This window comes from Leucopleurus acutus (assembly GCF_964270905.1).
Source record: "Leucopleurus acutus genome assembly, chromosome: 11".
In the NCBI taxonomy this organism is placed as follows: Eukaryota; Metazoa; Chordata; class Mammalia; order Artiodactyla; family Delphinidae; genus Leucopleurus; species Leucopleurus acutus.
This window is the reverse complement of record NC_139152.1, coordinates 97,972,602-97,996,524: the sequence shown is the minus strand read 5'-3', so window position 1 is coordinate 97,996,524 and position 23,923 is coordinate 97,972,602. Positions and strand designations below refer to the sequence as shown.

The following is a 23,923-nucleotide window of genomic DNA, read 5'->3' as shown; positions in this document are numbered from 1 at the left end:
TCCCTACATCATGTCTTCTGGAAAACTGAGAGAAAGGGGCTCTGACATGTGTCCCAGATCCAGCCTTTGTCCCTGTCCCCACACACGCTGCCGCCCCTCCAGGCTGCTCCGTCCCTTTCAGGGTGATAACAGCAGCCTCCCACCTGCTTCTGGCTGGCACTCTTGCCCCAGCAGGTTGCCTCCATACAGCATCCAGAGATCTAACATAAAGTGCATCGCTGCCCAGTTTACAACCTTTCAGTGGCTCCCCCTGCCCAGGATAAAGTCCCTCAGGACCTTACCTGCACCCTTAGCCAGCCTCACTGGCCCAGAGGAGGGGCCTGCACCTTGAGTGAGTGCCTGGGAGGCAGGTCCGACAACTATTCACTTTTCACAGGTGAAAACTAAGGCTCAGAGAGGTGCAGGGATTGCCCGAGGTCATGCAGCGAGCGTCAGAGCCTGAATGTGGACCTGGCGACGTGTCAGCAAAGCTTCTGTGTCCTCATTGCTCCCCGCCCCACCCTGGGCACCGAGGAGACACTCGGTCCGAGTTTGCAGAACGTAATTGGATTTGGGTGGATTGGATCAAATTAGATTCGACCTGGCGGGCAGCCTGGCCTGACTGGCACCAGGCCCCTGAAGACCAGGATTTCTGGGAACAACTCTGAAATTATATCTCACTTCCCCTCGAGGAGGGGAGATGAACAGGGCTTTCTGCTGGACTCAGCACTGCATGGTATCACGATGGGGAGTGAGGCCGAGGGAGTGGCTGTGCCTGGCCCCGAGGCAGCTGTCTTGTGGTCCAGCTCCCAAGAGTAGACACGGTACAAAGCAGGGGCCCACAGGAGGACAGAGGGAGACAGGGCCCTTCGGTCCCGCAGGCTCGCAGAAGCCTGCTCTGTGCCCAGTTCTGGGCTCCGCCCTTGTTCTGGAGAAGCCCGTGGAGACAGTGTGCCAGCCAGAGCTGGCGGGAGCGGGCCGGGCTGCCTCAGAGGAGCTGGGATGGGGCTGCAGCAGGGTGGGGGACCTGCAGTCCCTTCCAGTGTGGAGCCCAGGACCATTCTCCTGGAGCAGAAGTGCTTGGCAACACGCACCTTGCATGCCCCCCCCCCCGGGGTTCACCTTTCACATCCAAACTTCCACTTGCCCCGTGGCCCTCAGCAGTAGCCCTCCCAGTACTACCCCTGTTAGCTCGCAGTGCTCAGGACCACCTTCCTGGGCGGACAAGAAGGGAGAGCCGTCCGCTCTACCCCTGAGGCCCTGAGGCACAGAGGAAGCCACGCCAGGCTCCACGTGTTCCCTGCCCCGCCCTGCGCCTCCACAGTGCCTCTGCCACCGTGGCTTCATCTGTAAGGTGAGGGGCTGAAGTGGGCCACCCTGGGGTCTCTAAGCCTGTAGCCCAGAGCCTCCCAGAGGGGCTGGGGCAGAGCTCCCCAGGATACTGTGTTAAGTGAGGGGGAGGGGGCTGTCCACGAGTGCCTGCAGGACTTCTCAGAGCCTTTAACGTGCGTTGTGAATTCCCTACCTCAGGCGACCTGGGATGCTGTGTTTCACAGAACACACAGCAGAGAATGCCACAATAGTGCTTTCCAAATTCTCTATGCCTCTCGCCTTGTCCCCTAAATAATAGGCAATGGGTTTAATCTGCTCTGAGGTAAGAAAGGCTTCATTTCTCTCTCCTCTCCCTCCCTCCCTCTTTCTCTCTTCTCCCTCCCTTCTCTCTCTTTCTCGCCCCCATTCTTCTTTGCTTTCTTTCAGTTACTGTTTGCTGACCCCTAACTCGGGGCAGGCCCCGTGCTGGGTACTTGGGATACAGAAAAGAATAAAGGTCAGGTCTCCCCTCAAATTACCCACGGTTGGCAGGAGAGCACAACTTAGCAGCAACACGCATTTTACACAAGGCAGAATGAAGCAGCAGCAGTGTAGAAAAGCTCTAGGAACAGCCCTCCTTCCTTAGGAACCCGCTCTGTGCCACACACATTGCACGGTCTTCTCATTTGAGCCTCACGGCAACCCTCGGAGGTACACGTTCTGACAACCCATTTGTCAGCTGAGAAAAGGGAAGAAGGTATCTGACCAGAGGCTCAGGTACGAGCAGGGGAGCCCTGGCCCCGGCCCCTCCTGCACGAGGCTCAGCCTTCCTCGGAGCATTTTGATGGTGTGAGCACGTGGCCAGGCTGGCCTGCCGGCCTGGGGGCTGCACTCTCCCTCTGGCGCCTTTGCATCCGCTCCCCAGTAAGATCTCCTGAGCATCTGCCGTGTGCAGCCAGGGTTCTGGGCGCGGGACACGGCAGGGACAAGACACGGCCTCTCGGAGCTCGCTGGCTGGTGGGCAGGGCGGCCGCAGGTAGACAGGCACGGGAGAAGCGCAGAGCCGGCCCTTAGCGTTGCGCCAGCTGGAAGGAAGAGACAAAGCCAGGACCCGCGGTCTGCGGGACAGAGCTTGAGCCGCGCCCAGAGAGTGAAGGAAGGCATCAGTTAGCCGCCAAGGGGAGCCACTCAGCTCGGTGCTGCCCTGAGGCGTGGGTCTCATAGGCCAGCCTTTTAGCGCTCCCCTTGCTTAGGACGCCGCCAGAGTGACCTTGCTCATAAGAGCCCGTCACCTTTCACGGAGCAGCTGCAGAGGGCGTGGGCCAGGCCCGCCCGAGGCCGCTCTGCTAGTGGGAAGGCCAGTGGTGGCTGCAGAGGGAGAGCGGGGACTCAGAGGACAAGCAGGTGAGAGGTCGGGACCCCAGCTGCCGTAAAGCACGGCCGCTCGAGGAACGCCACGCTGTGTGGAAAGGCTAGAGAGGTGACACCAGCAGGAGAGACGAGGCTTTGTGATGGTTCTGCAGGTGAGCTGAGGCTCCGCCCTCGTGCTCAGCGGCAGCCGGGTAAAGGTCAGAGAGGAGCGAGGGGTTCTGCGCTTCGTTGAGGGGCTGCCCGGAGAGCTTCACAGTCTGAATTTGCCTTGAATTTTCATAGGCTCTTAATTCTGAGGACAACAAATAGTAACAGGTACCATTTGTTAGCCCAGCTCTGTGCCGGGTTCCTAGTTCTGTTCACCCCCCAGCAAATGCATGCTGCCTGTCCGTCATCTGAGTCCCACAAGGGTCGCTCAGTGACCCCCAGACCAGGAGAGCCACGGCTGGGAGCCCAGCGGCCTGGGTTCCAGGCCTGCCGTATGATCTGGGACAGCCACCCCTGCCTCGAGGCCCCGTTTTCCCCATTTGGAAGATGGATGGCAAGGAGCCGTCCAGCCCTGACCATCTGTGGTCCTGCCAGCCATGAAGCCGAGCTTCTCGTGGCCCGCGGAAGCCAGTGCCGCCGCAGAGTGGAGGGGAAGGTCACGCAGTTCCCGCGTCCACGGCTGGGCAAGGGGCTGAGTCACACGCACAGAGGAAGCCGTACCCCCGGCCCCTAGCTAGGCCGTTGTGGCCTTCTTTGGGGTGGTTGCTAGGGTCATTTTTAAATATGATGGCAATGCTCTCACGACCACCGTGTCAGGAGCGTCCAGAAGCGCTCGAGCTGAGCAGAAGCGGTCCAGCTGTACGTGAGCCTGGCTGCTGGTGGCTGCCGCTCGCAGCTGGGAGACCCAGACCCAAGGCTGTTCCATTTCCCCTCCCTTTGCTGTGGGGACCCGGAGCATCCCCTCCTGGGCAAGACCTGCCCTGGACGGTGAGGTCACTGGGGAGGCCCAGAGCTCAGCCTGAGTCACCTGGAGAGCAGAGGGGAGCCACACAGCTACCCCACAGCGAGGAGAGCATGGGTGTCCAAAAGGCCCTTGACAGGCCTGAGGGCCAAGGAAGGCTTCCCGGGGGAGGGAGGGCCGTAGGGGCACGGGCCTTACAGTGCACACGCCTTTCGGAGCCGCAGCAGTAGCTGACTGGCCCCTAGAGCGCCCAGTCTGCGGCAGGCCCAGCCGACAGAGACTCCCCGCCCGTACAGGCAAGGATGACAAGTGCCTGGAGAGCCAGGGGCCAGGGCTCCAGACAGTATGGTCGAGAATCACACCCACCCCCCCTTCTCCTCGGCAAGGGCCCCTCCTCTCAGCCAACTCTCCTTGTTTTAGAAAATACCGTTTTTAACCAAAGATGTACTAACGTTGATGTGTAATAAAGTTTAAATTTCCGTTTTTAAATAAACTAATAGAGATAAATTTCCCCATTTAATCTCTAGTAAATATTTATAGCCATAACAGAAACACAAGCTCTTTGGGCTCCAGCTGGACAATTTGACTTGCGTAAGTGAGAAAATCAAGGTGAAGAAATAATGAGAGTAATAAAATCAGGTGAAACCAGAGGTCGGTGCGCTGAGCAAAATGTCTGCTTCATTCATTTTGACTTGTTTCTGTTTTCTTCAACTTCAGACTTTTTTCAGTCTTTATGGTAGCTGCCAGGGTGTTTGTGTTTTCAAACATCTGTCAGTTCTCAGTTGCCCCCTGCCCATGCTTCAAGTGGCCGAGGTCAAGATTGAGCTAGTTAGTCCTCACCTCGAACAGGAGGCCAGTGAGTCACCTGGGGAAGGAGGTCTCAGGGCCGTGTGGGCGGACAGCAGCCCTTCCTTTCATCTGCACTTAGCCTCTTGATGGACTTGTGACCTCTAACCTCTCACTTGACCCCTGACCTCATAAATTCTGGAAACTCCTCACAAATCCCCAGGAAGATAAACATCAACCGGGGTCAACTGAAGGGGGTTCTGAGCCGCTGCAGGCAGACAGGGCGGGGGGATCAAGTCTTCTGGGGTGGAGGGGATTTCCCCAAAACCGTGGGCAACTCAGGAGAAGGGCCAAACGGCCCACCCCAGGGAACCCTGCTTCTCCCTGATCACACCAGGGCGTTTTGGCGAGATGCTTGGCGGGCGCTGACTGGGTGGTGTGTAGAGGCCAGGCCTCCGGAGGTGGATGGGCCATAGTTCCTGCCCTCAAAGCCCGTGGGCAGCCCAGCTCGGCACCCAGCGAGGCCTCTGGGAGGGGAGAAGACAGGGAACCTGGCTGGCCTTGGGAGGGACAGGGCTTCCGAGTCGGCCAGAGGACGAGCTGCAAGAGCCTGCCGGGCAGGGCCAACGTGGACAGGCTCAGATAAAAAAGCCCGCTGCAGCTAGAGCATGGGGTGCCGAGCAGGCAGTGGCGTGGCCCAGCCTGAGCCACTGCCACAGCCTCCCATTTCTGAAGTTTCCCAGCCAGCAGGGGAGTCCATTGCGAGCTGCCCTTTTAAGTTGAGGCCTCGGAGGAAAAGGTGCCTGAGGTTTGCACACATATTTGCTTTAAAGAGGAACATCTGCCGACCAGCAGGAATCTCAGGCTGCGATCAGGAGCACAGTGACGTGTGTGGCCTGGACTGGAATAAGCACGGAGGGCGGAGGGACGCCTGCTCGGGGCTCCGGGCCTGCAGGGCTCTGCACTGAGGCTGGGGGTTCCGTGGGTCCGGGGAGCACTGCAGCTGGAGGCCGGCTGGGGTGTGTCAGCACCCTGACCCGTCAGCACTCCTCTGTGTGCCCAGCCTGAAATGCAAGTCTCCACCTGCCCCACGGGGGCTTGTGGCATCCCCGTACAAACTGAAAAGTGCTGCGCACCGCCATCGTTTTAAACGCCACCCACATCTGCTTTCGTGGGGAAACCATCTAAACCCCTGAGCTGGGAAGCATCCTGCAGCCCATGCCCTGTAATCTGACCCAGGTCAGGAGCGTTTCCTCCGTGGGTCCTGCAAGCTCATTTACGGCCTCCGAGCAAGGCCTGGCTCTAGACCTGGGCACCGTGTCCTCAGTTTCCCCCTAGGGGATCGCCATCTGGATGACTAGGTGCACCCCCCGTGTGCATGCCATGCACGTGCCAACGGCAGCCCAAGAACACTACGTTTGTTTGTGACATTTCGCCGGTTATCTCTTCTAAGCCTGAAATTTTCTCTCTCCCTGGTCCCCAACCCCTCTCTTGTCTGTCTCTTCCCAGAGGGTATGAACTGCATGAACAAAGACCATGGCTGTGCCCACATCTGCCGGGAGACGCCCAAAGGTGGGGTGGCTTGTGACTGCAGGCCCGGCTTTGACCTTGCCCACAACCAGAAGGACTGCACACGTAGGTAGATGGAGGCAAAGGGGTCAGACATTCCCACGCGTCTCCTGCCGTTGCTTTGTGGGGGGTCTGTCCAGTCTGCTGGACGTTGCCTGAGAAGGGCACTCAGTCCCCTGGGGGGAGAGAAGGGCAGGGCCCCCCCCACCGAAGGGGCCTGGGAGGCATGAGGGACAAGGGCCGTAAGCCCCAGGCTCGGGGTTTCCCTGGCATAGTACCACTGACACAGCCCCAGACCTGGGCTGGATCTTATGCAGGGCCCTGCGTGACAGCCCTGCCAGTGCTCATCGTAACCTCCTCCTTCCCCCCCGTCCCCGACCCGAGAGACCCACTGGCCCTGTGCTCGAGCTCTCCAGCAGGAACGGAGGGACTGTGGGTTCGCAGTGGGCCAGGGCAGCCCTTGGTAACAGAATGGTATAAAGAAGGCAAGGAGGGGACTTCCCTGGTGGCGCAGTGGTTGAGAATCCGCCTGCCAATGCAGGGGACACGGGTTCGAGCCCTGGTCAGGGAAGATCCCACATGCCACAGAGCAGCTAAGCCCGCACACCACAACTACTGAGCCTGTGCTCTAGAGCCCGTGCTCTGCAACAGGAGAGGCCACTGCAATGAGAAGCCCACGCACCGCAACGAAGAGTAGACCCCACTCACCGCAACTAGAAAAAGCCCGCGCTCAGCAACAAAAACCCAATGCAGCCAAAAAATAAATAAATAAATTTACTTTTTAAAAAAAAAGAAGGCAAGGAGCTTGGTTCTGGGCGGGTCCCAGCGCAGGCTGCACTGAGCTTATTTCCAGGATCAAAGACCAGAGCTCATAGCCTAGCCCTGAAAGGCCCACTATAGACGATGATACCCTGGGGAATCTGGATTGAATGAGGCCTCTGGTCAAAGGTGCCGTTTCAGGACCAGCTTGGAGGTCAGCCTGCAGGACGCAGGCGTAATCCAGCCTCTTAATGTGGTCACTCGGCACTTCCCAGTAGGAATGGGAGCCAGCAAACGAAGTGAGACGGTGGCTGAACACTGAGTCCTCAAAGCTTCGAACGCAGTGCATCCTCCCGGCACTGCGTGGGGAGTGGCAGGACGTGGCCTCTGCTTGCCGGGCAGCCAGGACGCCCAGATTGATGTGATGTTTGCTGTGTGTCTGAAAAGAGTGGAGGGTGGCTGGTGTGACTGCTGCCCGTCTCTGGCCAGAGACAAGCACTTCATACCAGGCCCACCTTCTGCTGCAGAAAAATGGTATGAAGGAGTCTGAGTCCAACTCCCAGGCTGGCCACTGAACCAGGACACAGACGCTGACCAGCTGTCCTAAAGAAAATGGGCTTTCTTTCCATTCTTCATTCTGTGGAGAAGACAGCTGGCCTTTGCCAGCCCGTCGTCCTTAGTCATCGTGACTCTTCCAGTTCTCCTCCACTCTCCGCAGTCATCGAGATCTCGGGGACCCACATGCCTCAGACATAGTCCCTGTGACCAAGGGAGCTCGTGCTCCAGCCCCCACGCCTGATTCGTCCGTTTCCCAAGGTGAAGACACTTCCTCCTGCCCAGGTTGGTCCCAGATGTGGACCAGCCTTCCTCTTCTAGTCATTTCTGCGGGATCGCAGTGATCAATAGGTACACTGTCACCAAGGGGAGGATCAATCAGGGACGCTGTTGACGGGGAAATGCCCGGCTCTAACCCAGGCCCTCCTGTCCTCTACAGCAGATGGATCCCTTTAGCTGCAGAGAAACCTCCTGCCACATGGCAACCTTCAGAACAGAGAAGGAATAACTCCAGCTTCCCAGTGCTCCCCGTGGGGTAATCTGAGCTTCCTCAGGACACAGGCCAGGGACCAGCATATGTGGCGTGGGCAGGCTTGTTGACAGGCTCGGCCAGGAGGAAAGCGCATTCCTTCAGTCCGCAAGCCTGGCTGACACCCGCCCTGGCCAAGCCCTGAGCTAGGTGCCTGAGAGAGAACCGTGGGCCCCAGGAAGTGGCTGGGACTGACTCACAGGCTGCCTAATCCTATGATTCCGTGTGGGGCGAGTGCTACAAGTGCTACAAGGGGACGGTTTGCTCAGAGAGCATCTCCTGAGGGACCAGCCTGGTCTGACAGGTCAGGGATAAGGAGAGCTCTGTGCACGGCCAAGACTCGCCCGCCCCACCCGGACAGAGAAGAGCTACACCCGCGCGCCGAACTTTTGGTCAAGCAGATAGAGTCCCACCCTCTCTGCTCAGTGGCTGGGTGTTGCCAAGGTGTGTGGAGAGTCCAGTACCCATCCTGGAGCCCAGGAGTGGGTGACTGCCCTGCAGCCCTCCTGCCGAGGGACGGCACCCCTGGCTGTCCACCCCGTCAGCTTTGGTTTCTTCTGTGTGGTTAATGTGGATTAGCGTAAAGTTAGCTCTGAGACTTCCCTCTAGCCCTTGAGCTCACTTGAGGCCCAGGAAATTCTAGATCTGGAGTTGGGTCGGGGGCTGAGGCCTGGCCTGGGCAGCCGCTGTGAACGAGTGGGACCACAGGGGACTCTGCCCAAACTTTCCTCCCTCCAGAGCCCAGGACTCACTCCAGGGCCAGAGGAGGTTTTCTCCATCCTTCTCTGGGTCTTTCCGGAGCTCAGGGCTCCAGTATTTACTTCCATGTACGTGCTATAGGCTCTCTACGTGCTCACAGCTCGGCCCGTGTGGTCTGGGAGATGCACGCGGGCCTGCAGCGGGGGAGCGAGAAAGTGGCCCTCGCTCCGGTTGCCTCAGACAGGCCCGTGTCCTCCGTAGAGCCACTTGCAGGGTGCCGTCCGTCTCCCGGAGCCCAGAGCCTGGAAAGAACTGTCCCCTCACTGGTCCACCCCTGCCCACCCTGAATGGGGCTTTTCTCAGTCCGGAAAGGCACGTGATGTTCAGCCCAAGGTGGGGCTCTCCCCTCACCTGAGATCCGTGCTCAGCGGCAGCCCCCTGGGACCTTGGCTTCCCTGAGGCTCTTCCTGTGCAGAGAGATGAGAGACCCTGACTCCAGGCTGCCGGGCACCCAGAAATGCTGGGAGAAGAGACACTCCCACACAGAGGGGCCAGAGGGCTTGGTGGCAAAGCCCCAGCTGTTTCCTGAAGCAGTTCTGCATGTCCTTGAAATGTCGCCCCGGAAGCTGGGTCCCTCCTTCGGATGGTCATGAGCTCCCTGTGGAAGAGGCAGCCCGCCAGCCGCTGGTCGCTGAGGACAGTGTCTGGGACAGTGAGTAGGACCCATTCTCCTCGCGCCCTCCTCACCTGGCAGGGAGACTGCGTGTGGCCGGGTCGGCAGGGCCAGCGTCGCTCAGGCTGGAAACCCCAGAGCCTCCGTGCTGTTCTCTGGGTGGAAGGAGGAGTACCCAGGAAACGCAGCTGCAGAACTCAGCTCTGAAACACCTGGAATCCTTCACCGGGGAGTTGCCACCACGTGACCTCCCTCTGGCCCCAGCCCTGCTCACGGGTCACCTGTTAAAACATCATTCAGGCTGTGCCAGTTCGGAGTTTTCTGCCCCTCTGACTGTGGTTGGTCTGAGACTCACTTCTGCATACCTGATCATCATTAGGGCTTTCAGATAAATTCAGAGTGTAGATAGAATTCTGGACAAATGGGTAAGGTCTCCAGGAAGACACCCTGTCCTCAAGGCCCCGGTGTACCGTTTGCACACAGATGACGGGCGCCCTGTCATCTTACAGCGGAGTAAAGCAGGGGCAGTGAGAAGCCCTGCCGTGGAGACCTTGGATCTCCTTTCACGGCATCCCTCACTGGGAAGAGAGAACAATGTGTATTCTTTCCAGTCAACTTGAATTTCTCCTTTTCCCTGCTTCACACGGGCTCCTGCTTGTTCAGCCCCCTTTTCAGCGCCCGGGTTGCTGATGCTGGGAAACATTTTAAGATCCTGGGCTCAAGGGCAGCAGCTCCTCCAGGCCGTAGGCCCTGCAACTGTGTAACACGTTTAAATAAAAGGTCATTTTCAAACCTGCATCTGAGATGACGTTAATTTGCACATGTTCTGTCTGTTTGGACATTTCCTTGGGAGGATTAGGGCTTAGAGTGGATAGAGATTGAGGTGGCTGCTGGGACTTGGAGGGATTAGGCATCCATGGGGACATCCTTCCACGTGCCCCAGGACGTAAGCAAAAGAAAGAAAGGTCTACGAGAGCTAAGGAAATGAGCGCCACCCCTCCCATGGGCCTGCCCCCTCCCACCGCCTTGAAGAGTATATCTGGTATTCACAGACATTTGCCCCATCGGGACAGGCTATTGTAAAGTGTCTTTTGCAACCTAGGAAGGATAAAATTGTCTAGCTTATCCCTTTCTTCAACTAACACCATCTGAGTGCATCAGCTGTGTGCCAGCTCTGTTCGAAGCCCAGACGACCCAAAGTCCATTCTCTGTCCCACCCCAGTTCGCCTCTAGGGAGTGAGCGATTCCACCCAAGACCCCAGAGGGGCTGATATCCAGGGAAATGTGTGCCTCTGCGCTGACTGTCTCATGTCCCCACTTTCCTCCCCCATCCCTTAAAGAAACAACCAACGGCGATAAACTAATCGTTTTTGTTGTCATTCTGTTCACATACACGTGTGTACACTTCGGGCCTAACTAGTAACCTGTAACTATGGAAACGGAGGCTGCCAGCACAGCTGTGAGGACACGGACACAGGCCCCGTGTGCGGCTGCCACCAGAAGTACGCCCTGCACTCAGACGGCCGGACATGCATCGGTGAGTAAGCGCTTCGGCCAAGCACCAGCGCCCTGCGCCACCCTGCCCCCCGAAAGTGGCCACACCCCACTGCATCCTGCTTTCCAAGAAGGAAGCTTAGGGGGAAAAATAAAGGGAGCGCCCCACGATACTGATGGGGCTGGCGGGCGACCCCAAGGGGAGCTTTCCGTGAACACTTCCCAGGGTCGCCCATCCACCCAGACCAAGCGCCTCTGCTTTGTGTCACTGCGGGTTTTCTGAGGGGCCTCGTCCTCCGCGTGCAGGTGGTTCCAGGCAGGTGAGCTGTGGGGAGGAGGGTGGTGTGTGCGCCTCTGGAGGGCAGCTTCTGTTCCTGAAGCACAGGGGTTTCCTCCCCTAACGTGGAGACACACCGGAGACTCGGCCAGCCTGCATCACCACCTCCTTGGCGGTGTGAGCTGCCCACAGCATCTGGGAAACCAAGAGCTTTTCTCAGAAAACTGCTTTCAGTCTTGGTTGTCTAGAACAGCAGGGGAGAGGGCCGGTGTGAATCCCGGGTCAGGTCTGGGTGTCTTTAACTGCTCTCCACTCCCGAGCTACGGGGCCTCTCGCCGGACCTCCTCTCCCACCTAGAGCCCCTTCTTCTCGGGTGCCCCCTCCTGACACCCCTCGGGTGTCACCTCACCTGTTGCAAGAGTGTCAGTTTCAGTCTCTGTCACCTCCGTCCTCCTGGTCCTTAGTTGCAAGGGGAAGCTTGAGTATTTGTGATTATCTCAACTTATAATCACTAGTAAGTTCTTTCCCCACTCAAAACTAACAGCCTACTTTTTAACTGAGAAAAAGAGGAATTTCAAAGTTGGTGCCCAGAGTTCACCCTCCTCTTTCTCTACAACACTGGCAAAGTTCAGCAACCCCCCGCAAGTCAGTTATCATATTCATTTTTTGTAAAAATGCCCTGTTTTTTTTATTATCGACTCAGAAGATATCTCTTGAGGGACTTTCAAGTAACAGAAAAGGGCTGGCAAGCAAGCAAAGCCATGAAGCCCGGAGTCTGCTGTCACCTTCTGTCCCCCGTGGCTCTGCTCCCTTGTGCCCCGGGGGAGTCGGGCGGAGGGGCCGGGCCGGGCAGCAGCGGTCGCGTCCCAGTCCCGGGCTGTCGTCCCAGGTGCTGCCTGCGTGGTTCTCCCTTCCTCTGTGTGGTCTCTCCTCTCAGACAGCCATTTGGGGTTTCATTTTATCTCATTCCTCCTGCTTTTCTGGTGATGGTCCCTGATTGCCTGTCTTGTCTGATAACTGACGTTCGTTAATGATTTTCAGAGCCAAAAGCCAAACCAAACCAAAGAACCAAAAAATAAAACATAAAAAAATAATCAAAGCAGAGCCCGGTCTCAGACCAGTGTCTCTATTGCAGCCTGATCCCATCTAGAACTCCCTCTCCCACCTCTCTCCCTGTCTCCACTGGCCCCGGGGGCTCTCCCGGCCCGCCGGCCCCCTTCCTGTCTCGTCTGCTGGGGTCTCCCACAGCGTTTGCGTCTGCAGTGGAGCTGCCTCCTCCAGCCCCTGCACCAGCGCAGACAGCTGCCGGCCAGACACACGCCCAGCCTCGTCTAACACTCCTTGTCTTTGTGCACCTGGCTCATCCTCTCTTATTTTTTCATCCTTCAGTGTCTGCTGCACGTGAAGGTCCCTGCTTGGATCTGCTGTCTAACATAGCCTCCCTCACCCTGCCCCTTCCCCTCCCCTCTCCTTAGAAACCCTTTCCCAGACCCAGCTCCTGGGCCCTGGGCCGTTACCCCCTGCTGGCCCAGGGGGCCCTTCACCTGCCCTTGCTCACTGCTCCCCGGGCTCCCCCGGGGGCGAATGTCCCCACACATCTCCCACTGAGCAAAGAAACGCGAGCCAGCTAACCTCACGTGCTCCTCTACGGGGACCACGCCGGCAGCTCCCGGCCGCCCGGCCGGCTGTCTCCCTGTGCACGCTCCTAAAACGGCCGCCCCTCTTTGCAGCCTCTCGTTGGGCACTTGAGTGTCTCACTCCAGTCCTCCATAGACAAGCAGGCAACCAGTGCTGCCCAAATCGACCCCCTGGCTTCTCTGTGTCTGTTCGGTTGGATCCACTGTTGAGTGTACGCGTGTTTGTCCCTCTGTATGTTTTGTTCTTAATTCTGCATGAGTGTTGGACGCACTTTCACGCCCTTGAGACAGGGCGTCTGCTGTCCAGGCACTTCCATCACCGGACCTCGCGGGTCCCTCCCCCCTCGTCCTGGGCCTTGTCCTGTGCCTGCGTCTTCAGCCTGAGCCGGGGTGTCTGTAGCTGCCTGGGTCTTCGCGAGCTCCGCGGGGGTGCTGTCCACCTCTCCGGCCCTCCGCACGCGGGTCCTGTCTGTTCTGACCTCAGCCTCCCCCTGTGTTTGTTTGCAGATGGGCCCTGTGTCCCCCCCCCCCGTGTCCTCTTGTGCCCCCCTCCCCCGCTCTGCCGCCTCTTCGCTCTGCCCTGAACACGCCATCTGGAGGTTCCTGGGATTAGCCCCTTGGCGAGGACGCCGCGCTGGCCCGGCATGCGCCGCGCCAAGAGGCTGACGGTCTCGGGCCGCGGGAAGTGGGCTCTCATTAACCACCGGCTCCGTGTCTGTCCCTTACTTGTGTTTTAGAAAAGGATGAGGCTGCAATTGAGCGCTCTCAGTGCAATGCCACGTCAGTAGCTGATGTGGACAAGCGGGGGAAGCGGCGGCTACTCATGGGTAACACTTTTCTTCCACTTCCTTTGTTGTACTTGCACCTTTGTTCGTGTGTGTGTGTGTGTGTGTGTGTGTGTGTGTGTGTGTGTGGTGTGTGCTGGCCTGTGGGGTGTCTGTATGCGTACTTGTATGTCAGGCTGTGAGAGCTGTGCTGGCGTGTGGGGTGAGCGTGTGTGGGGACTGTTTATCTGTGCGGTGCGCCCACGTGTGTGTGATCGTGCGTGCCGTGGGTGAGTGTGAGGGGCTCTGCTCCAGATGTGAACTCACTTTTTCCTTTTTAAGGTTTTTACCCTTCATCGAATACATGTATTTCTCTGTGTGTTTGTAGCCAAGAACCCAGAGGCAGTGTCTCGCGGCTTCTGCGTGTAAGGACATGTGCTCTGTAAACCCCCTCTACTCGCAGTAATGCCCACATGTGCAGTTAGGGTTCCAGGGTCAGCAAAGCAACGCTGAGACGCAGAAGCAAAGTGGGTGTTAGTGTAGAACAGGGGTTCAGGCAGCACGTCCTTATCTGTCTCCTCGTCAGAGAGGAGCCACGTGCAGGGGGAAAAAAAACTACATCTAAATGCGGGGCAGCAGGGTCTCAGGGGTGTCCAGTCCACCCTGCTTGCTTTATAGTTGGGAAATCTGCTACCCAGAGAGGGGAGGACCGGGCAGGGTCACCTGGCAGCCCCTTCTGGCCCCAAAGCTCCCCAGTCCGTGAATGACCCCAGCCCAAGCCCACTTTTCCCCAGCCCGTCCCCCTCGGGCCCCCGCCCCCCTCGGGGGTCCATGTGATGTCAGCTGCGCTCTGAGCCCTGCCCTGGGCTGGATGCAGACTCTAGGGAAGCTTGCCCAGAAACACCTGGGGCCGCTCCGGGCGGCTGGAGGCCTGCTGGTGTAGCTGATCCCGGGCAGGGTGAGGAAAACGGAGACAAGAACTGCTCTGCGACCGAGCTCGGTCTGCAGAACAGAAGAGCCATCTGTCTCCACATTCACTCGTTCCTCTGCCCCTCAGCCAGTGCCAGTTCTGGGGTCGCTGGCCCCTGGGTGGCACTAGCTGTCAGGCCTCTGGAGCACAGCTATCGGGTCACCTGGGATTGTCACGACCTTCTCTGTGGCACTCCTGTTAGGTCACACCAGCCTTGGGAGCTGTGAGGTCAGGTGGTGCGTTTCTCACATCTCGGAGGAGGAAACCGAGACTCACTGGGGTGCCCTGGCTTGCCCAAGGTCACACGTAAGTTACCCTGCACAGCTGAGCTTAACCCAGAGGTCATGGCCACGTGGGCCATCTTAAGTGTCGGCGTCACAGGACCGTGGAGGTCAGAGCCTAAAGGTCCCAGAGAGGTCACTCAGTGTCGTGGTCCTCGTAGGGACCTCAAAGGAGCCCAGGCATCTGGGGAGGAGTCTGAGTGGGGCTGAGGGAGGGATGTGGCCTTCAGTGCCGGGGAGTAGGCTTGAGGTCTCCCCCAGTGAGGAAGCCGTGGGCTGGCCGACAGCTCTGTGAACCCCCGGTCCGTGCTGGGCAGGACAGATGTAGCCCTGTTCTCAGACGAGAGTGCTACAAGCCAGCGAGGCCAGAGGACTCACTCTGGTTACACAGGGACAGGCTCAGGCTAGAAGCCCGCTCTCTGCACGTTCTCTGTACGAGGCTGTCTCGTTGACTTGGGCCATCGGGCTTGGCCTGGAAACCACGAAGGGGTGGGCTTAGAGCCTCCAGCAATCAGGTGTGTCCACTGCCCTGCACAAAAGGCTGAGTCAGTACTAAGGACTTTCTGAAGAGGTGGCTGGCAGCGGGTGATGGGAACCTACGAGCTTCTGCTGCTCTGAGGCCCAAGAGGGCCCAGGCCCCTAGGCCTCACTTACAGGAGAGGTGGGCACTGCTGCCTGAGGCCGGAGCTCCAGAGCGGGGCAGGACCAGGACCTGGGCCCCCAGGTGCCAGGCACCCTTCCCAGCAAGAGGATGGTGGCAGACGAGGCCTGAGCTGAGTGGGCGTCAAGCAGGTGGGTGGGTACTCGCTCTTTCTAATTAGAGTTGGCAGAGGGAGTGGCTCAGAGCCAGACCCTGGTGCAGGGCCTGGGAGGTGAGGAGGGAGCACTACGGACACAGGTCCCCTCACCCCGAGCTTGGGAGGCAGAGGTGGGGGAGCAGATCGGGGGACTCGGTGCCAGACACAGGAAGGGCCAGGGAGATGGGTGTTGATGGGCCACCCCTGCATTCCCACCTCTCTGTCCCCACCCCCACCCCCTTAGAACCTGTCCTGCCCCACGGACAGAAGAGACCTGTCCCTCCTCTGGTCTCCTGACAACACTTACAACAGGGGGACAAGGGCCGACGGCCGAGACCACACGCCTGGCACTAGGTCACTGTCCTCAGAAGCTTCCAGGAGAGGCACTCTCTAGAGCATAGGTGAGCTCCTCCCTCAAGAGCTCATAACTCTTAGCACCCGTGCCCTCTGAGAACAGCCCACGCGGTACACACTTAGGATCCTGCTGGACTTCAAGCCCGACTAGCAGACCCCACGAGGCCCGGCTGCTCCCAGGCTCGGTTAATAGAGGCAAGGAATGGAGATGAGGGAGGTGACCATGCCCATTCTGCCCTGCTGGTCAGAGCACCCCTGGGACATCCCGTTCAGAGCCCGGCCGCCGTGTGCAGAGAGCAGCCTAGACGGAGTTGGGTCAGCATCGCCAGCCTGTGGAAGGGAGCACAGGCAGTTCACCCAGTGGACCCTGGGGCTGGTGGGCCGCTCGAGCCCTGTTTTAGGTCCTGGGGCGGGGGTGGGGTGGGTGGGGGCATGGGGGTAGAAGAGACAGAGGGGAAGGAGCTTGTTTTGTGGCCCAGGAACAGACGAGGAAGCCGAGAGGCTGAGGAGTCCACAGCAGGGTCAGACACTGGGTTCCCCTGACTGCTTCACCGGCCAGCATGGGAGGTCAGAGACAAGGGACTGTTGTGAGAGAAGCCTGGGGGCCCGAATGCCCCACCGTGGTCTGCTGCGAGCAGAACCCGTTGTAGTCATGGTACCCGGCTCCATCGGAGCAGGGCACGTGCGCTGCAGTCACCTGGCGGCTGTGATGGCCTGGCGGGTGTCTTCCGGCCCTGAGGTGCCAATTATCTCCTGTGTGGCCGGAGCTGGTTTTCAGGGTGGGTCAGACAGGACCGAGAGAAGGGACTCCCTTCCCCGTCCGCAAGCGAGTGGGTGCAGGACAGCTCTCGCCAGCCCAGAGAGGCTCCGTGAGCGCCCACCCTCCTCGCCACTCTCGGTGGTGGCCACACCTCAGCCACAGACTTGTCCTGCAGGCCCAGGGTGAAAGCCCCTTCCTGTCTCAGAGGGGGTAAGTGACCTGCCTCCTCACGGCAGGCTGCACGCCCCAGTCTCTCTTCCCCACATGGAGATGGAGAATTTAGGTTTTATAGGCCATTTGACCCAGAACTACTTCAGAAATATTTTGCGCCCAGACTGCAGAGGTTACAAGTCCCTTAGATGTCTGCAAGTCGTTTAATTAGCAGTCTCACCTCTTAACACAGCCAAGAACCAGGATGTAAGCAAAAATCAGAGCTTCATACAAAATGTGTGGGACCCTTTACCCACATTTGAGCCTCTCGGTTCCTCTCCGGGAACCTGCCTGCTTTTGTTTCCCCAAGGGCTAGCGTTTTAGCTACGGGGTTCCAGGTTTTGAAACACTAACCCAAGCGCTGACTGAACTCCGGCAGCGTCCCTCCCTCATTACGGCGCTGGCTGCTGGCCTGGGGCTCTCAGAGGCTCCCCTGAAGGGACAGGGCTCTGCAGCACCGTGGCCTGGGGCCATTCATGGCCAGGTGGCTCTGCCCCACTCTTGGGGTCTCAGCTGCACCCAGTAATTGCTGTTTCCAGCTACCCCCAGTCACTGAGCACAGGCCAAGAACAGGTACAGTTATGTTTAAAGAGGCCTCAAATATGTAACTGATTTTAGATTCCCATGAAAATCAATTTAAATGTTTGGATTTGAGGGTTGGAGGGATAAATTTCAATTATCTGGCCAACTGACTCGTGTGAAGCATCTGAGTCCCCAGCTAAGTTCACCACAGGCCGCCTGGGACCCTGCTTACCTCAAGATTGATGAGGCACCGTGAGGCAGACTTGTCAGCTCCAGGTCTTAAATCGGCTCTTCTCCCACAAGTATGCTTGGGATAGATGCTGTGTTCGTTTCCTGTCGCTGCGGGTTAGCAAGTTACCACAAGCTTAGTGCCTTCAACTAACACAAAGGTATTATCTCCTGTAGGTCAGAAATTCGCCTTGGGGCTCACTGGGCTAAAGCCAAGGTGTCAGCACAGGCTGCGTTCTTTCTGGAAGGTCTAGGAATGAATCCATTGCTTTGCCTTTTCTACTTCTACAGGCCGCCCACATTCCTTCACTGGTGGCCACTTCGTCCACCTTCAAAGCCCGCAGCCCTGCACCTCTGACCCCGCGTCCATCACCACACCTCTTTCTCTGACCTCCCTCTTCCACCTCTCAGGATCCTTATGACCACATTGGGGCCCCCCAGATAATCCAGGGTAATCCCCCATCTCGAGCGCCTCAGTTTAATCACATCTGCAAAGTCTTTTTTACCACGTAGGGTCACAGGGGGTTAAGACATGGACATTTCAGGGGGCTGTTATTCTGCTGACCACAGATGGTTCAAACTTGGGCTGGGAAGAACCTTCCAGGTCATCTGGCTGCTGCGAGCTCCACTGAGACAGAGCCCACATCTGCTCTCTTCACTGGCTTGATTCCCCAGGACCACCAGTCTCCCAGCACAGGGCTGGAAGGGTGGGGGCGCTGGATGGGGCCCGAAACCCCGCCCCCGCCCCTTCGGTGGGCTTCCGGCGGCCCCTGCAGTCTCCCCAGCGCCCACTGCTCCCCCAGGCCCCCACCGCCCGCCCACTGCTCCCCCAGGCGGTCAGTACACTTTGGGTCACTCCCTCTGCTTTCCAGTCAGCACCCCCAGTGTCTCCCCACAGCCCTGAGAGGCAGCTGTCCCCACTTTACAGACGCAGAAGTGAGGCCCTGGAAAGGGAAGAGACACGGCCCAGGCCACGCCATCAGTGAGCAGTAGTCTGAGCCAAGGTTCAAGGCCTGTGGACTCACTCCCAAGTGCAGGGCCCTAAGTCAGGAGGAGAGCAGGCCTGAGGCCCAGGATATAGCGCAGATCTGTAGGGTCAGCATCCGTTCCAGGTGGAATCGTCCCTCCGTAAAGCAGATTCGCAGCCAGCCCATTTGAAGGGTCCCCCTAAGCCCAGGAAAGCAGAGGTCCCTGTGCTCGAGGCCCATGACCACAGCAATAGTTAACCTTTAGTCCCAGCTCTCTCTGGGTCTTGCATTGTCCCCAGTCCCACCTCCCAGCCACCTAGAGGGTTGGTGCTAAAGTAATTCCCATGTTACTGGTGAAGAAACTGAGGCACAGAAAGGTAGCTAGGAACTCCTCTCCCTGCACTCCCACAGCTGGCACCTCCCCAGCTCCCTGCCCCTCTGCACCTCTGGGCAGGGAGCCCAGGTTCCCCTTCCATTGAATGGGTACAACGCCATCATACGTTCCCTGGCTGGCCTCAGAAGACGGGGGTGTAAGCGGAAGGATGGGACAGGAAGGATGGCTGGGGCCTGGCACACACATAAGACAGCACTCGGTAAGGGAGCTGTTGAGAGAGTTCCAGGGTGGGGGCCAGAGGGGCTGGAGACCTGGAAGGCAAGGGGAGACAGGCAGAGTGCGGCAATGACGGTAACAATGGCTGACATTTGTGGGGCACAGACTAAACCCCATGCTGGCCCCAGCCTCATATAACCACACAGCCACCCTGAGAGGTCACTTCTCTTGACACTCACACTCCTTCTCCCCAGCTCCCGGCTACTCTGTCCACTCAGGGGTCACCCGCCCACCACTTCTTTTCTGCAGCCACCATCTCTAGGGTCCCTGGGTGTCTCCTAATTTCACCAACCTGTGTCCCAGGCCACCTCGTCCAACCCCTAATTCCAGACCCACACATTCAGTCACCGCCTGGAAGCCACCCTCCACCTGTCCCTCAGGCCCCGTACACGCAGCCTGTCCCAGGCTTCCTGCATCAGTGAGTCATGTCACCTGCACCCCTATACCCGCGTGCCATCTTGCACAGTTCTACCTGGCAAAGGTTTATCCAGACCTAACTGGACCTTCCCTGCCACCCCCATCCCAACTGCTCTCCCCTCGTCCACCAGCACCCTGTTTTGTCACAAGTCTGGGACCCCCTGACTAGGGGCAGAGGTCAAGTTTGTGCCAGCTCTGATGGCCCCTGGGGACACAGTGCAGGGCCTTGCGCAGAGCAGGACCTCAGGAAAAGCTGGTTGCCTCGGAGCAGGAACGAAGGCTTCCTGGAGGAGGTGCCCAGGGATGAGTAGGGCCTCACTGCTCACTCTTCAAGCAGGCAGGTGTCTGGCGAGGAGAGAAAGGGCGGGGCCTGGAGCCTGGATGAGCCTGGCAATGGGAAGGGTAGACCTGAGGCAAGGGGGGTGACGACACGGGGCAGTTCCCCAGGTCAGGCTCAGCAGGAGGGCCAGCTGGAGGGAGAGGGCGGGTGAACCTTGCGGCCCGGGGAAGGCCCCTTCCCCTCCAGCCACAGCCTCCCTGCTAACAGGGCTGAGCCCAGGCGCTGAGCTCGTGTTCAGCAAGAACCGGGGTGGTCAGACTTCACCCCGTCACTGAACTGGTCCCACGTGCGGCTGGTCTCCAGTCAGCTGGGGTCCCTGGCTGAGGCTCTGAGCTCCTGTCCTCAGTCTAGTCACACACACGTCCTCAGTCTCTCTCTCTCACGCACGCACCATGGGCTGGTGGAAGGAGGTGGGACCTGGTGACTTAGCTGTGTCGGGGGGTCGAACTTGGGGGAGAGGGAGGGTGCCAGGCGGGGCTTGTCAGAGAAGAGGAGGGGAGGCAGGGCACTGGCTGGCCCCGGGTGGGCGGACCGAGGCTCGGAGAGGATGGGACTCACCCACAGCGCCCCTGTGAGTTGGGCAGAACCAGGCATCCTGGCACCTGGGCCCTGGCACTCTAAGGACCAAGTGTGGCTAGAGGGAGCAGTCCAGCCCCTGTCCTGAGAAGGCGCAGAGCAGCCAGCCGGAAGTCCTTGGCTTCCTTTCGAGCCTGAGGCCTTAGAGCTTTCGCCTCCATCTGGGCCTCAGACGAAATTTGATTCTGATTCTAGCCGGTCTGTAGGCTCATCTCATCAAGTGTGAAAGCCGTGGGAGGCTTCACCTCCACAGGCAGCTGACACACGGCACGCTTCTGACTGCCACTTTCCCAGCCCCCAGAAATGAGAGTGGGGCGAGGGCAGGGTCCCGGGAGTGGTGGGTGTGGGCACGCCCTCCCCGAGACCCTGAGGGCGGCTTCTGTGAGGTGGGACTGCAGGTGGAGGGGGTCCCTGCAGCTGTGTGGGCAGTGGGCTCAGAGCGCACCTACCGGGAAGCCTGGGCTGGGACACACCTGAGCCCTCCGCACTCCTTCCGGGCCTGACTCACCTACGAGACCGTGTTCCCCAGCCGCCCCACCCCGTCCGCCGGTCCCCTCTCCTCTGTCCTGCTTTAATTCTTTCATTGAGGATTTGGTCCACGTGGGTCCCCAGTCCCTTCGGGGATACACCTCAGGGTCCCTGGCTGCCTGGTCGCCCCTCCCCATGCCCACTTCCTGATGTTTTTGCTGGTCAGCGTGGCTCCCCTGCCCAGCCACACTCGGGGGGCCCTGGAGTGGTAATACTGATTGTCCACCAGAGCCACGAATGGAAGGCACCCCAAAGAGGCCAAGGCACCTCTTTTTTTCTCAGTACAGTTTTCAGAGGAGCCCCAGAGTATAGAAAGAGATGACAATGACCAAGCGCCTCGGTACCCCTGCCCACTGGTTCCCGTCCCACCCACCTGGGTAGGGCCTGCCCCTCAAGCCCACGCTTGCCTCCATGTGGGCGTCTCTAGCTGGCTCCAGCCAAGGGCAGGCCAGGTGGCGGCCGCTGACTATTGACCGACGCGTCGCCGGAGCTCAGGGCTTTCCGTGGCGGGATCTCCTGGTCTGTCCCAAGGAAGTTGGGGCGGTTTGGGGTTGCTCAGCCGGGCTGTATCTTTCTTTGAAGAGCTATGTGTTTGTCCTCAGAGCAGGGACACTTGATGGGAGTGGCGCCAACCGTGACTCCTCTTTCTGGTTTGTGCTCCTGGCCCAGGCTCTGGAGCCAGACCTGGGCTCTGCGCCCCCATCACCACACTCACGTCTCTGAGCCTCGGCTTTCTCTTTTGCAGAAGGAGGGCTGTGGTCCCTCCTCTGAAGCAGGCTGGCGAGAGCCTTGACATGCGGCACCTGGCCGTGTGTGTGGCAGGCGCCAGGTGCTCGGTCACATCCCATTCTTCCCCTGGCCGTTAGCATTTTACTGCCAGCAAGGAATACAGCCTCGAGATGGCGAGGCCCAGGCAGTGAGGCGGGAAGCCCAGGGCCTGCCTGACCTTGGTCAGGTCGTAGGTGGGCTGACGCAGTCAGAAGGGGGACCTGGAGAACGAGAAGGGTGAATAAGCACCTCTCAGAGGCCAGCCAGGTGCCCAGAATCTGGACCCTTCCAGGAGGCCCGCCCAGCTCACAGACTGGAACTGTGAAAAGAAAGGGCAGATGCAGACCCCGAGGGCCAGCTTCGCTCTGCCCTGCCCCCGGCCCTGGCCCCAAGAAGTCACGGGTGGGGGGGGCAGCGTGGGGGGCATACACCAGGGCTGAAGGCCGCACCCGGAAGCAGGGAGGTTTGTGCACGGGGCCTGGGCCCTGTCTTCCTCAGCCCCAGGCTGTCATCTCGCCTGTCCTTCCCCCTGTCCCGTGTCCCCGGGGCAGCCCTCAGGAACCTGGAACGAGGCTTCCCGTCTGTTGAGCAGGCTTGGGGCTAAGTGCTTGTGTGCCTAGACATATTCAGTGTTCCCAGGACCTGCAAGGATGCCATTCAGCATTTCGGATGAGGAAACTGAGGCCCAGGGAGGTGAGTGGCTGGCCCAGCCCCACACCATCCTGCCCTACCCCCGCAGCGCAGCGCACTCCCTCCAGGACAGGGGGGCTGGTGACGGGCCTGTCTCCCCGCGCTTTGCCCAGGGCTGGCGCTAAGAGCTCGGAGAGTGCTGGCAGCTGTTGGTGGGTGTTCCGGGGAGGAGGGTCTAACACCCAAACCTCCCCGCTCACACACCGCTGGAGGGGCGGCGTAGCACCAAGGAAACGTCACTGGCCAGGTGACCTTTCTCAGGCTGCTTCTGCCCACCAAGCCTCCTGCACCTCCTGTGGAACGGGTATGGGATGCTGTGCCCGCGCTCCTGAGGATGGCCTCGCGGGAGAGGCTGCCCGCAGCCCCCGTCCACTTAACCGTCAGAAAAGGCGAGAGGCAGAGGCCAGGGGTGAGGTTTGCTGCCGGGGCCCTGCTCTGCCGCCTGCTCCAGTGTAAAACCTCTGTGTCCTCTGGGCCATTCGAGATCCCCCCAGAGCGTACAAAGAAACCTCCCCCCGGGGTCAGCTCACCTCTCCCCTGCAGCTCTCGCCGCAGACCACAGGGCACCGTCCTCAGGTCCGGGAGGTTCTGCTCTCCGAGCACTAGTGTGAAAACAGCCCTCACCGGGCAGGCCTGTGACAAGGCCTTGCCCTGAAATCCCAAGCCCCCTGGTGTCTGCAGGAGACAGTTCTCCGGACAGAAACCAACCCCAAAGCGAGCGGCCCTGCGCAGGACCGAGTTCCCCGGCAGGTGGAGCCCCGAGGGCTGGCGTGGACCCACTGGCCTATTACCTCCTCGCGGCCGGGCTGCAGTCAGCACAGGGCCGAGGGGAACTCACAGTCACCGGGCCGCGTGCTCCAAGGCCAGGCCAGCCCCTCGAGGACCGAGAAGTGGCCTCAGGCGGAGGGCGGGGCTGGGGGCCAGGTGGGGCCTGGCGAGGCCTCCTTTCCTACTTGCCCTCACGCTCAGCCTTGGGAGGCCCCTGCTCGTCGGGCTGCAGTCCTGGCCTCTACGACCACCTGCCCCCAGCCACCTCCTCCGCCCAGGACCTCCACACGCACTGTCACCATCCCAGCGGCCACCAGCCTGCACCCCAGGGCCCAGCTCCACTCAGAGGCCCAGGCGCTCTGGGGTGGCTTTGTCCAGCACCATGGGTTAGAGCGCCCCCTGCAGGTGTTGCTCAGAAGCGGACGCGACCCAGGTGGAGCAGGGGCTTCTGGGCAGACGTGGAGAGGCGGGGACCCAGAGGCAGAGTGGATGGGAGCAGGGCGCGGGCACGCGGCAGGCTGGCCGGGTGGCCGGGGAAGCCACTTCTGTCGGCCTGACTCTCCACTTTCCAGAGGGACCCCATGAGGAAGATGGACCTCACTGTGGGGCTCGGTGAGGGACTCAAGCCTGTGGACACTGCTCATGACGGGCTGCAGGGTGATCCAGAGGTCGGGGGGCCAGCATGTAGAGACTGGGCAGCCGGGGAGACCGGGACCACTGTGTAAGGGCCTTGCCGGGGAGCGTGGCCTTTATCCCAAAGTGATGGGAATCCTAGAAGGCTCAG

General features: G+C 59.6%; 1 protein-coding gene across 3 annotated transcripts in view; it reads left to right on the top strand.

Moving 5' to 3' along the window:
- Positions 1–23,923, top strand: part of SCUBE1 (signal peptide, CUB domain and EGF like domain containing 1) — a gene marked incomplete at both ends in the record, with an annotated part of 130,615 nt that overhangs the window by 64,468 nt on the left and 42,224 nt on the right. The window contains 3 exons of one of the 3 annotated variants that reach the window (XM_082850199.1): positions 5,906–6,031; positions 10,601–10,717; positions 13,326–13,415. The exons of 1 other annotated variant lie outside the window; for it this stretch is intronic. In XM_082850199.1, the coding sequence (XP_082706325.1) occupies positions 5,906–6,031; positions 10,601–10,717; positions 13,326–13,415 (333 nt within the window). The remainder of the gene's footprint in view (positions 1–5,905; positions 6,032–10,600; positions 10,718–13,325; positions 13,416–23,923) is intronic. One more of the 3 variants, XM_082850200.1, reaches the window with a different exon arrangement.